A 13,438-nucleotide genomic window follows, 5' to 3' on the forward strand; every position below is an offset into this window, starting at 1 on the left:
TTACCATTTTCACGAGCGATATAATTGTCTGCATAGAAAATCCAAGAAAATCAAAAAAAAAAAAAAAAAAAAAAAAGGGCTCCTGGGTGGCTCAGTCGGTTAAACGGCCGACTTCGGCTCAGGTCATGATCTCTCGGTCTTGAGTTCGAGCACCGCTTTGGGCTCTGTGGTGACAGCTCAGAGCCCGGAGCCTGCTTCGGATTCTGTGTCTCCCTCTCTCTCTGCCCCTCCTCCCTCACGCTCTGTCTCTCTCTCCTTCAAAAATAAATAAACATCAGAAAAAATTAAAAAAAAAAAGAAAGTTATAGAGCATTATGGGCTGTATAACAGTTTATGTTCAAAATGTATATGTAGTTACACATTATAAGTGCACAGAATAAAAACAAATGGTTAACTTACTTCTGGGGACAGGACAAGGATTGGAGATGTGATGAAATCAAGGGGGACTTCTGGTTCCTCTGTATTGTTTGAACTTTCAAAAGAAAAATAGAATCATATATTAATTACATAATTTTTAAAACTTCACCCAAAGGTAATGTGGCAATTTTAAAGTTCCTTCAAATACATTTTTTGTTCAAAATCCTTTCATTTACAGTGTGTGTATCTTCGCATATCTTTATTTTATAAGGACTTGAATGTTTTTCAACCTTATTAAAAAACAAATATTTTCAAGGTGGGGAGTGATAACATAACAACATAATGACATGATGATAACGTAATCTGTAGCTTTTCCAGTTTCTCAACATAAGGACTTTAGTCTCTGTTTATCACTGCAAGAGTACTTCACCTCCGAGTAAGGCGTATATAGTCTCTAACCTCTAATGTAAATCCTATTTCAACTAGTGGTGCTGGACCGGAAAACACATGCTTTTAGAATGTCCAGGGCGATACCAATATTACAAAACTCATCCACAATCTTCTGGAAGGATTTAGGGCTCCCGTGAAGAACCAAAAATTTGTCAATAGTGAAACTTACTTTGGGATTCTTTTTCAAAAACTCTGTATAGCTTCTCTGAGGAATCAATTTAAAAGAGTTCCATATCTCATTATAATGCTTTGGGAAGCGTCTGAAAATTGGGACCACCACGATTTCTTGACAGACATAAGATATTTGGTTATTTGAAAAGCCATCAAGATAAGATGGGACATAGTCACATGCCCACAGATTGAAATTTCTTGAAACATGTTGCCTTTTCTCTGGGGAGATCTTCCTACGTCCCAGGCCCTGGAGAAGAATTGTAAGAAGATTAGGAGAAAAATATTCAAAGTCAAAGAGTTCTGAAGTCTTTAATAAAACCAGCTATATGATGGCCTATGTCTTAATATACAACATGGCAACGGCTAAGAGAGGTATCCTTTACCAACCTATAAATCAACACCGAAAGCATGCTGGTGGAGTTTCGTTATTGTTCTCGTAACCTTCCACTTCCACCAATGGATTTACTTGCCAAGGGGATTGGTCTTCTAGAGACATAGAGGGCAGAACCAGAGAGACCACAGCTGGAAACAGCCTATTAGCCAGCCTAGACTCCCAGGCACCCCAGTCAGGTTCTCTGCACCCAGGTGGCACCTCGGTCAATCTGCCTCTGGCTGCATCCCAGCATTCAATGGGGTAGATGGTTCTCACTCCGAGGGAAGCTGAACTCTTTCCCACTCAGGAAGCAACACCCTTGGGGGTCTGCCCACAGGATTCCTCATTAACTCTCAGGACCTCACACGTGAACCTGAGAATTACCCTGTATTCAGCATTGTGCTTTCGATCTGACCCATAATTAGAAGAAAACACTATGCTTCGACAAAAGACTAGAAGGAAACGGACATGAGATTACCCAGACTTTACATTATAGATCGTCCTGGACTCATGATGGAGTGACATCCGATAAACCCACGGGAAGCTGAAAAAAATCACACAAGGACCCTCTGTAGCAAAGTGAGTTTGTTGTTTCATAAGGACCAGTATCATTCAGAGTGACAGCAAGTGGCACCCTCAATTTAGGGTAATTTGAAGAGAGTTTAGTAGCGTGACTATTTGTGGGGAACCTCACGGGGACAGTGTAGAGGCTCCAGATCCAAGGGGTTTCAGGAGGAATGTAGTCCCCATAGATGTGTCCCTGGTGCTGGGGCAGAGAGAACGGGAGAGGCTGGTTCTAGAGACACGAAGGGAAGACGCTGCCCGAGCACCTTTCTAACAAGGTACTTGCCGATAGTCCAGGAAAAAAAGTGAGGTAAAATAAAAGAAAGAGACAAAATGAATAGGGGAAAGAGGTACAAGGACAGCAACAAGTAAAGCTTGTAATTAAATCTAACTACTTGCCGGGAATAACAACGGGAGCCCTAATCCTTCCAGAAGATTGTTGATGAGTCGGTTAAGCGTCTGACTCTTGATCTCGCCTCAGGTCATGATCTCACGGTCTGTGAGTTCAAGCCCCATGTCGGCCTCTGTGCTGACAGCACAGAGCCTGCTTGGGATTCTCTCTCACCCTCTCTCTCTCCACCCCTCCCTGCTCTCTCTCTCTAAAAAATAAAAAACGAAAAAATGAAAAAATGAAAAAAAATGTAAACACATCTAAATACTTGCTGATAATGTAACTATGAAAAATTGAAATATATTGAAACTTCAGGTAAGAATCCACAAAAAGGAAGGAATGGAGGGGGAAGGAAGGGGGGGAGAGAGAAACAAATCTGGAACTGAAATTTGCAGGATTTCAATTTGATAGCTGTGAAACCCAGGAGGTGCCACTTAACATTATCCCATGAAAATGGCACCTCCATGAGTAGGGACAGCACAGTCTGGCCACTAAAGTGAGGAAGGTCAGTACGTTGAAGAACTTGCCATACCCTTGGGGGCTGGGAGTTGGGGGTAACTATAGATATTACATTTTATATTCATAGGGTAATATAATATCAATGTATTTCTTAAACATTTATAGTTAAGGGTAGCCACTGGTAGACAATAGAAGCCAGTGAGCAAATAAATTCAATCTAGCTAAGTCAGGAGAGGGACAAATGAAAAGAAACAAGGTGCAAACATGGTAAATAGGAAACAGACAATGAAACAACAGAAATAAAACCCAAAACATAAATTATCATAACAATTGGAATGGATGGAATTCTTATACAAAGAAACAATGACTCTTAGATTTTAAAAAAATGCTCTATTCTATTTATAATTTAAAAAAATACAAGGGCTCCTGGGTGGCTCAGTCGGTTAAGCGTCGGACTTCGGCTCAGGTCATGATCTCACGGTTCGTGAGTTCGAGCCCCGCGTCGGGCTCTGTGCTGACAGCTCAGAGCCTGGAGCCTGCTTGGATTCTGTGTCTCCCTCTCTCTCTGCCCCTCCTCCGCTCTTGCTCTGTCTCTGTCTTTCAAAAATGAATAAACATAAAAAAACCTTTTTTTAAAAAATACAAATTGACTAAAAAGTAAAAGACAAAGGAATAAACCATAATGTAAGTAATGAATGTTAGCAATAGGAAAGTAATAGTGGTTGCTAGGAATTTACCCAAGGGATACAGGAGTTCTGATGCATAGGGGCACTTGTACCCCAATGTTTGTAGCAGCGCTTTCAACAATAACCAAATTATGGAAAGAGCCTAAATGTCCATCAACTGACGAATGGATAGAGAAGATGTGGTTTATATATACAATGGAATACTACTTGGCAATGAGAAAGAATGAAATCTGGCCATTTGTAGCAACGTGGATGGAACCGGAGGGTGTTATGCCAAGTGAAATAAGTCAGGCAGAGAAAGACAGATACCATGTTTTCACTCATAAGTGGATCCCGAGAAACTCAACAGAAGACCAGGGGAGAGAGGAAGGGGGAAAAAAAGGTTACAGAGAGGGAAGGAGGCAAACCATAAGAGACTCTTAAATACTGAGAATAAACAGGATTGATGGGGGGTGGGGAAGAGGGGAAACTGAGGATTGATGGGGGGTGGGCATGGAGGAGGGCACCTGTTGGGATGAGCACAGGGTGTTGCATGGAAACCAATTTGACAATAAATTATTTAAAAAAAAAAAAAAAGGAAAGTAATAGTGGCAAAGCTAATATTGCAATTCAGAATTCATGCCTAAAAACACTAAAGTATGTAAAAGATGCTTCGTATTGATAAATAATAAGAGCCACCAAGAACATAAAATATTCATGAATTATTATGCAGAAAAATATGATATTAAACTATATAAGGTTGAAAGAATTACATAAGGTTAAAAAAATTTAGAAACTCAAGAATAATCTTAGAAGGAAAAATTGACAAATGAAGACAAAAATTAAGAAAAGGTTATGAAGGATTTGAATAACATAATTAATGGCCTTTAAATCATAGACTATTTGGAAGCAAATAATAACGAAACTCTAGTTTAAAAACATGTTCAGATTAGCCAAAGCAATAATCTAAGGAAAATTCCTAGTTTTAGTAGGTTTACTAACAAAAAACAGTTACAAGTATATGAATTAAACACGCAACCAAAACAGATATAAAAGAACAGCAAACTAAGAGTATTTTAGGAGATGTTACACCAACAGATTTGGAAACAAATACACTTTAGACACGTGTCAACAAAATCTACCCAAGAAGAAATAGAAAGTTGGGGAGCACCTGGCTGACTCGGTTGGTGGAGTGTGTGACTTTGACCTCGGGGTTGTGAGTTCAAGCCCCACACTGGGTGTAAAGATTACTTAAAAATAAAATCTTAACAATGCACCTGGGTGGCTCAGTCGGTTCAGCATTCGACTTTTGATTTTGGCTCAGGTCATGACCTCACAGTCATGAGAGGTTGTGAGATTGAATCAGGGATTCTCTCCCTCTCCCTCTGCCACTCCCCTACTCAAATGCTCTCTAAATAAATAAATAAACCCTTAAAAATTAAAAAAAAAATAGACAGTTTTAATAGATTAATAATCAATGGAGAAATTAAAAAGGGAAAACAGTACAAAAAAACAAAAACTAAAAACGTTCTCAAACTCAAATAATTTTATGGGCAAATTCTACCTAAACCTCGTTAAACTGAAATTCCACACTTTATATAAACCATCCCAGAATGTAGAGGAAGTTGGAAAGCTTCCAGTGTTTTCTATGAGACTAACATAGCTCTGATAGAATATATGTGGCACAATCCTGTTTATATCATTAACAACATATACGCTTATATGTGTATATTTGCATGTGAATTGCAAAAATTTCTCAAATTTTGCCCACCAAACCATTATCTGTGAGTCCTCAAGGTAGGATTGTGAGGAGGGAAAGTAAGAGTGCAAATTTTTAAGAAAATTTATTTAATTCTGTATTCTTTGAAAGTTGTAAAGGACATCTGTTACTTTGATAATTTAAAAAATGATGTTAAACATTCCATTTAGAGAGTCAGGCAGAGTGGGTATTCTCGCTCTGTGTTCAACACTCTGCCAGGGAAAACCAGATTCTTTTTTAGGTTAAACCACTTCAATTTAGCTTAAAGATGGTAGCCTGGAGGAAAGAGTAATTTCGGGCAAGCTTTTTACCATCACCGTTCTCAGGTTCCTCATCTCTAAATCGGGGATGATAAGAGTAATTAGCCAGCAATGTTGTCGTGATGGTTCAATGAGATCGTAGGAGATGCTAGCACAGGGCAAATGCTTTACAAATGGTGGGTATTATTAACGTCGTCGTCGTCGTCGTCGTCATCATCATGGACTTTCAGAGTTGGTAAAGAGTCTCAGAGATCACGTGATCCAACCCTCTACCTCAGCTGTGTTAACCCTCCCCTGCCTACTTTGACAGCCCCGTGGCCACATGAGCACCGCAAATGTGGGTCTTCTAAACTCAGAGGTGCCACAAGAATAAAACACAAAACTGGATTTTAAAGACTTCGCTTGGGGAATGTGAAATATCTCATGAGTAATGATTACATGTCGAACTGATCATTTGGGGAACTATCGAGTTAAATAAGATACATTAGTAAAATTAATGTCACGTCTTTTTTACTCCACGGGGCTACTAGAACCTTTCCAGTCACGTGTCCGCTCACAACATATAGGTTTCCACGGCACGGTACTGTGTTAACCACCACTACGTGCTCTCAGACTTTATTTTCTCCGCTGAGGGCAACTCACCCCCTCTAGGGGAAAGACAACTCCAGTTATGGGAAGTCCTTTGTACGTCGTAAGCTCGCCTCCCTCTGACCTGTCCCGGGGGGGGGCTTGGTTCTGTCCACCAGAGACACACCTGGGAAACCCCTCTTTCCCGTTACAGACCTTCCCACGAAAGCGCGCGAATGGGGCAGTTCATACTTTGAGAAGTGGGAGGTGCACACATGACCTTGTTCCCGAGTTGGGGAAAGTCGTCTAGCATCACGTGCTAGAGGCGCTCCCAGTTTTGCTAGTACTCTGGAGGGAAATACTCACAGAGTCAAGGTAGCATCCAGAGCTCTGAAAGCTGTAGCGATTGTCGTGTACGGAGAAGGGGAAGTTGTTATCTACCGCTTGCTAGAAGAGATTGGGAAGGAGTTGGAAAAAACACACATCAGAACCCCAGCGTGCTGGCAGAACCTGCAGACAGAGCTAAACCCATCACCAGAGAGGAGCAGACGGCGAGGGACAGGAGGTCATGGGTGTGCCTGTCAACTCAAGGCTTTAAAAGTCAACCTCATCGGTGACCTTGCGGAAAATCATAAAAATTCTCTTTCAAAACACCCTCTTTGGAGGCAAAGAAGGAAAAGTGTATAAGCTCGTGGAATTGAAAGCTGGAAAGGGACTTTGGAGGCCATCAAGACCAAAGTTCTTCCTCTGACCAATAAGGATCCTGGCCCAAGTTGGCTGCGTGAGTTAGCTAAGGGTGAAGTCCACACTGGCTTCTCCCTGAGGCCACTTCGTGCCCCTGAAGTCGCTGGTGAACTGGCCAGGGAGGCAGAACGTGCATGTTAACGATCTGCGAGCTGTAACCGAAGATGGTGTTTTCCTGTCCACAGAGGAGCCTAACTTGATTGTCTCAGCCAGGAGGCAGTTCGTTCTAGGAAGTATTTGGGGTGTCAGAGTGACCAGGATAGGAGGTGGGATGCTACCGGCATTTAAGGACCCAAAGATGACGAAAGAGTAGTTCCTTCCGAGGAAGAATTGACAGGCTAGGAATGCCAGTGGGTGCTGCCCCCTTGGAGAGCCACAGGGACGCGTGGCCCGGGCCAGCACTCGGGACTCACCTTCTCTCGAACCTTGTAGATTGGGGGTAGCCTCCCCTCCACTTGTTGAGACACACGTGGGCTGTGGGGTTCTTTCAACATAGCACTTGTGATGGATTCTGGTGTCTTCTGCGTTAGTCCAATCTGAGGGAACTAGAAAACCAGCACAGGCCGTGATTAAAACCAGACACATCTGAACCTCAAAGCCAAGTATCGGGGCTTCCTCTGTAACGTGATCAAAATGCAATTTGGGTGCTTCTGGTGGGCGAAGGAAATGGCGTAATTTTCGTAATTTGCAAGTATTCTTTCCAAGACCAAAAAATATTGTAATGGCCCAAGGCCATCACTGCGGGCTGTTTCAAGTTACCGGGGCCCGCCCCTGCTGTGCTGGAGCCTGGAAATGTTTCTGTGGCCTGGTGAGGGGGGGTGTGACCTGTGAGCAAAAGCTGATGTGCTCTGAGAAGACAGAAATGGGTTGAGCTCTTTCTTCCTGTCAGGGCGCTCCCCGTACTGGGGCTGAGGACCCAGCCCACGTTCACAGGGGTGAGCCAACCTCCCCCGGTAGGAGGTGGAGGAGAAACATAGCTGACTCTGCCCTGAGAAGGTAGAACGGTAGAGGGGAGAGGGAAAAAATAGGGGATAGGATACAAAGCAAAATAGTAATAATAAAGATTATCTGGGGAGGCTGTTGGCATCTCCCTATGAACAGGAAGGAAGGAAATAGGACGGGGCAGAGGGAAGACGTCCCAAGAGAGGCCTTGACCCACCCCACAGAGAGTTCTGGGCACGTGATGGCCTCTCAAATCATCCTGAGTTAGGGCGACGGGACTGGGCTTTTCTGCACCCTCATCGATCAGTCACCAGGTGTGGATTGATCTAGGAAGAGGGGGTGATTTTTGAGGAGGCAGCTCTCTTCAGCCAGAGGTTATCCCCGGGGTCAGAGCACCGAGGCCTTCCAACAAAGGGAGGAAGCAGAATTTGGTGGCTGGGTCATAGACTGTGGATTCAAAGTTCCCGAGTCCAATCCCGGCTCTCTCTCCTATGAGGTCAGCCCTATGCAAGAGACTTCACTTCTCCACGCCCCAGTTTCCTTGTCTGTAAATTGGAATAATAACACTTCTTTGACAGCGTGGGTGCGATTAAAAGAGAAAGTGCACGCACCAGAGAGTGCTCGATGACCGTTAGCAGGTTGTATCTTTGCTCACAGCTGTCCCCTCCTTGGTCCCCAAACCTACCGCCAGGCCTCAGGCCAGTCCTCCTTGCTTTCTGCCGGATTATAAGGAACTTGACCAACACTGCCATTCTCCCTCATGCCTTCTCACGTCACGGCGTACCTGTACACTCAGGTGGTTCCTGTTCCCTGCCTGTGCAAGTGCGTTCAGTACGTGACTGTTTGCGTCAAAAGGGGGGGAGATTACGTCCTACATGATGTGTACTTCGTGGGGTGTTCTCGGCAGCAATGAGCAGCACTGGGCTAGGTGACACACAGCGGCCGAGCGGCCTTTGAAACACGGTGCTGAGTGGGGAAAAGAAAGAGGCGAATGAGATCTATAGCCCAACGCCATTTAGGTGAAAAAAATAATCCATGCACGCAAGACCACAGTGCCTAACTTACAGAACACCTCCGAATCAAAGAACTCTCAGGAAACACTTTGGAATGACTGCACGTGGAGCGAGGAGAGATGGGATGGGGATCAGAGCGGTGCCCGGCCAGTGCCCGCCTTGCCAGCCGGGAGCTAGGGCCCGGCCAGCCGGCAGCCAGCACCAAGGCTCTCTGAAGGAGGAGGAATGGAGGAAGGAACCAGGAAGGAGGATGACTTTTTTCCCCTATTATGTTCCACTATTTAAACATTTCTTAACTAAATGCATCCATTACATTCTCTTTTTTTCCACAACAAAGATAATCGTATTTGTTTCCGTTTACCGTTGTAACACATACTCGTGGTTTAAGAAGATGTGAACATAAAAACGTAAAGCCATCAAATTCCCCTGAACTCAGTGGTGACCATCTTTTTTTTTTTTAAATGTTTATTTATTTAAATGTTTATTTTTGAGAGAGACAGAGAGACAGAGCACGATCAGGGGAGGGGCAGAGAGAGAGAGACAGAATCCGAAGCAGGCTCCAGGCTCTGAGCTGTCAGCACAGAGCTTGACGCGGGGCTTGAACTCACGAACTGTGAGATCGTGACCTGAGCCGAGGTCGGACGCTTAGCCGACTGAGCCACCCAGGCACCCCAGATGGTGACCATCCTTGGCCTACATCCCCATTACATGCACGTGCAGCCACAGACGTGTAGATGTGTGTGTGTACCTGTGTATAATGTGGCATATCTAGGATCATAGTATACATGCGGTTTCTAAACACCACGAACGCCTCCTTATTGAACAGTCATTTTTGGTGACTTTCTCCCCACCTTTCTGTCACCCCGGATCACAATATTCAATATTCGCGGCTGCGCGCTCACAGACGCAGACACGGCCACCTGCAGAGGAGGTTTCCGTCACTCTACAAACATCAGACCGTGCGATACGTACTGTTCTGCTCTTTGCTTTCCCACTTAGCAAGATACCCTAGACATTTGCCAAAGTCAACCTATAGGCTTCTAACTCCTTCTGTTATATTTTTTTCATGTCTTAAAACAATTCTTTTTCCAAAGTAAATACAAATAATACAGAGGGCCTCCAGACTCGTAACCTTTCCTTTCTCTCTTCCCCCGGTCTGGCTGTGTCAACATTCCTGTCTGGGCAGCTATGGAAAATCAGGGGTGGGGCTGGGAGGGTGGGAGTTTCTGCAGCATCAGGAACCATCGCTCTCCCCAGCTAACTGACAACTGATTTGAGTTCATTTGTATTCCGGAAGTCTATGGACTAAATCACTGAGGGGGGGAAAGAAAACCACGGCTCTAGCATTTTAATTTTACTCTTTTAAAATATATATTGAATGGTGATAACATGATAGCTGTGACATAAACCCTTCTGTTAGATATTGTAACCGTGAAATACAGCTTTTTAACTAGTTGGCGGTGAAATCTGTGCTGCATTCAATCACGCAACGATTGCAATATTAAACAGGAAGGTGAAAGTGTACGGAGAAAGCCTCTCCTACCCGGCGACAGCCACATTTCAACCAGCAAGGTCAACTGCAAAATGACGGTCACCTCTAATGTGGCAATTACTGTCCTCCCAAATGGGCCGCCGCTGACTCAAAGCCAACAATTTCTTTCATTCCCCTGACTTGTCTGCAAGTTACTTTGGGAAGCTTTAGAATCAGCACTATTCTGTTCATGCTCTTGGGTGCTGGCAGCAGAAGGGCCCCACAGCAAGTGCTCAAGTCAGACCCCGGGAGGCAATGCCTCTAGACCCGAGACCGGGCTCTGGGAAGTCGTGGGATCGCAAGAGGAAACGAAACGCTCTCTCTTGCTTTCCCCCATATAGCAGAACCCTGACTTTGTTTGAGGTGGCGTATAAAAAATACCTCCCCAAACTCCCGTGCAGCAAGCTCAGCCACGTGACCCAAAGAGACGCTAGCGGGGGTCTGCGGGGCGGGGTCCCTGGGATAACTTTGTTTTCCCCCGCCAAAGAGACAGACTTAGAGGACAGGTGCCAGGGGTCGTTTTGTTCCTTGACCGTCCGCCCTCATTTACCTGCCTGAGTTGAACAGCCCCACTCCAAGGATAACAGAACAGAGGACCGAAAAACTCCCGATGACCCCCACGGACGTGTGTACCAGCCCTGAGCTGCCTACTTCTGGATTTGTTGTTGCTCGAGAAATACAAACCCTTATTTATAAGGTGACGACGCTGTAGTCAGCTTTTTATGATAGCCAGGCCAACACAATCCTCATGGGTATTGTAGCTGATAGAAAGAAGGGAAGCTAGTCTGAGAAACTTGTATTCTTCTCTTGGAGACTGATTGGTGTTATGTAGTTCACGCTCTTTCCCATTTTACTTTGGCTGCCAGGAATCTCAGTGTCAAATCTGATGATATTATATAAATAGCTGTCATGTAGGCCATATGGCCTGTATGTGTTCTGTATTTTCCCGGTCTCAGCCTCTTCTTCTAAAATATATTCAAACTGATTCTGAATTTTTATTTTTTTATACTTTCCTATTTTATTTTGAATATTTTCCATATATTACTGTAAATCTTTGAAGAATGAAGCAGGGTGTATAAGGAGTAAAAAATATATATGTTTATGTATATACATTAATATATATAATAGTTAACAAGTAATGAATGGTTACTCTGTTTCCATGAATCCTACTAACCGCTCCATATGAATTGTGTCATTAATCCACACAATAACCCTCTAACCCTGGTGTATACTATGATCCCATTTAACAGACAAAGAGACTGATTTAGAAGCACTAAGCACACAGCAGCGACTGCCTCATGGACGTTCACGAGTGTGCTGAGTGTTTTACGCACCAGATTTATTTCGTTTAGTCCCCCCGAGAACGCCATGAGACTCCCATTCGACAGGTGAAGGAACCGAGGCTAGGCGAGGCTATTCCTCAAAAGGGATGCCAGGAGAAGCAGCAGAAGCGGGATCTAGACCCAGTTCTGCGAGCTTGGCCACACCCACGTGACCTGAGGAAGGCGAGAGGAGTCCCCATCTTTCTCACCCATCTTCCGTCCTTGTCGAAAGGTGGGTTGAAGCGTCGTCCTCTGACCATTTTCTGCGGGAAGCGGAAGGTGGCTGAGGTTGGCTCCCTTATGTCCCCATTGCCTCGTAAACTCTCTGCATCTGGAAGACGTTCCTCCTCCTGCTCCTGACCCTTGGCCTCTCCTAGAAGGGGAGGTCCAGGGGGACCCACTGTTGCCATAGAATTCCGATGCCCCCATCACAATGGGGGAGGGCTGTGGGTCTTCTAAGCCCTCTGAGGGTTCCTGCACAGGCTACCTGCGGCTGCTCCCCCCAGGCTCCCGGCTGAGGAAGCCCCATTGATGGGTCAGACAAGTGAGGACAACACAGCCTTAAGGAAAAGGCAGGAAGAGCTCGGACAAGGCGAGGGCTGCTGGTCAATGCTTGATGACCAGGTCTCTGGAAGACAGTCCGATTTGTAGTGCTGTTGGCCAATTTCCATGGTGTAAATACTTGTACCGTGATTTTTTAAGCTAACACCGACGAACACGGAGTTGGGAAGAGATGTGCACACAGGCTCCAGACCCCCTCCCTGGGTCAAAGGATTGATCTCCCAGGCTCCCTCCCTCCCGGGCCAGACTTTGGAAGGAGCTGTGTTGTCCTACCCACATCCACTGCTCCCATCAGTCTGGCGGCCCCTGGCCCACGGCTCCAGCCCCTGCTGTTAACAGCGACCTCTCCCAACCCTTTAGGCCTAGGGGTGGGCAAGGCTTTTGGCTCTCGCTGGGCCTTGTCAGCCCCCGAACCCTGCCCACATCTCTCCAAGGACGCTCTTCGTTAGACCGTCTTCTGTCTTGGAATGGGCCACCTGGTTCCTCCTGGGAGGCAGACCAAGGCCAACACAGGCATTGGCCATCACCTCCACTTACAGAAGAGGAGACCGAGTCTCAGACAAGCAGAGGGACTCCGCACAGTCACACAGCCAATACTGAGCCTGAACTAGACCCCCCAGGTACTGAGACCAAGTTCAATGCCAGCAGGAAACAGAGCTCACTTCCTCGACCCGGCCGAATTATTGGGCAGTGCTGAATTGCATAAAACAGGGCCCATCTAAGTGCCTGTCTCTAGGCCACCTTCCCTCTGCCGCGCACGTGACGGGGTGGGAGGTGGGGGGAGAGGGGGCACAAGCCCAGAACGTGCCCCTCTGACACCCCACAACCGAGAGGAAAGCAAGAAGGACAGAGGAAGCCAAAGACTTCGAGCTTAAAAGTGCCATTTCCAACAGGGTATCTCGTGTGCCTTCACTTGGTCTCCGCCAACAGGGCCGAACAGTTTTTAGAACGGAAATCTCATGTTTAAATATGTTTTGCATCTCCTCTCCAGTTAGTCATTCGCTCTGTTAAACAAGGAATATGATCACTGGCTAAGGTGTGTCCCAATTTCGCCCCTCTGAATGATTGTTCAAAATTCTTAACAAATTTGTCCAAGGAAATCAAAACTGAATAAAGGACACCCGGCCAGGAAAAATAAAATTCAGTTTTTCTTCAGCTAGGATTTCTCGGCCCCAGATGGGGGTCGGGCTGTTCGTTGTTGATGTTATTATTTGCAGAGGTTTGAATTACTGGGCTGAACTTGGCGACGCCTCAGTCTGCACACAAGTCCTGGAGCACTCAGGGCGCTTGAGTCCCTGGCGCTGAGGTC

The 13,438-nt window shown here is 45.5% G+C and overlaps 1 protein-coding gene across 1 annotated transcript; it reads right to left on the bottom strand.

Annotated features, from left to right (window-relative positions):
• Positions 1-436: 436 nt before the first annotated feature.
• Positions 437-11,828, bottom strand: TEX36 (testis expressed 36). The gene is made up of 5 exons (XM_047072782.1): positions 11,778-11,828; positions 7,174-7,305; positions 6,383-6,463; positions 977-1,225; positions 437-472 (listed from the first exon to the last, which is right to left on the bottom strand). The coding sequence occupies exons 1-5, from the start codon at positions 11,826-11,828 to the stop codon at positions 437-439; spliced, it is 549 nt and encodes a 182-aa protein (XP_046928738.1).
• Positions 11,829-13,438: the final 1,610 nt, after the last annotated feature.

The sequence above is a fragment of the Lynx rufus genome, unplaced genomic scaffold (assembly GCF_022079265.1).
Source record: "Lynx rufus isolate CCGP_SWC_20201006 ecotype Redwood Valley unplaced genomic scaffold, mLynRuf1.p SCAF_11, whole genome shotgun sequence".
Taxonomy (NCBI): Eukaryota; Metazoa; Chordata; class Mammalia; order Carnivora; family Felidae; genus Lynx; species Lynx rufus.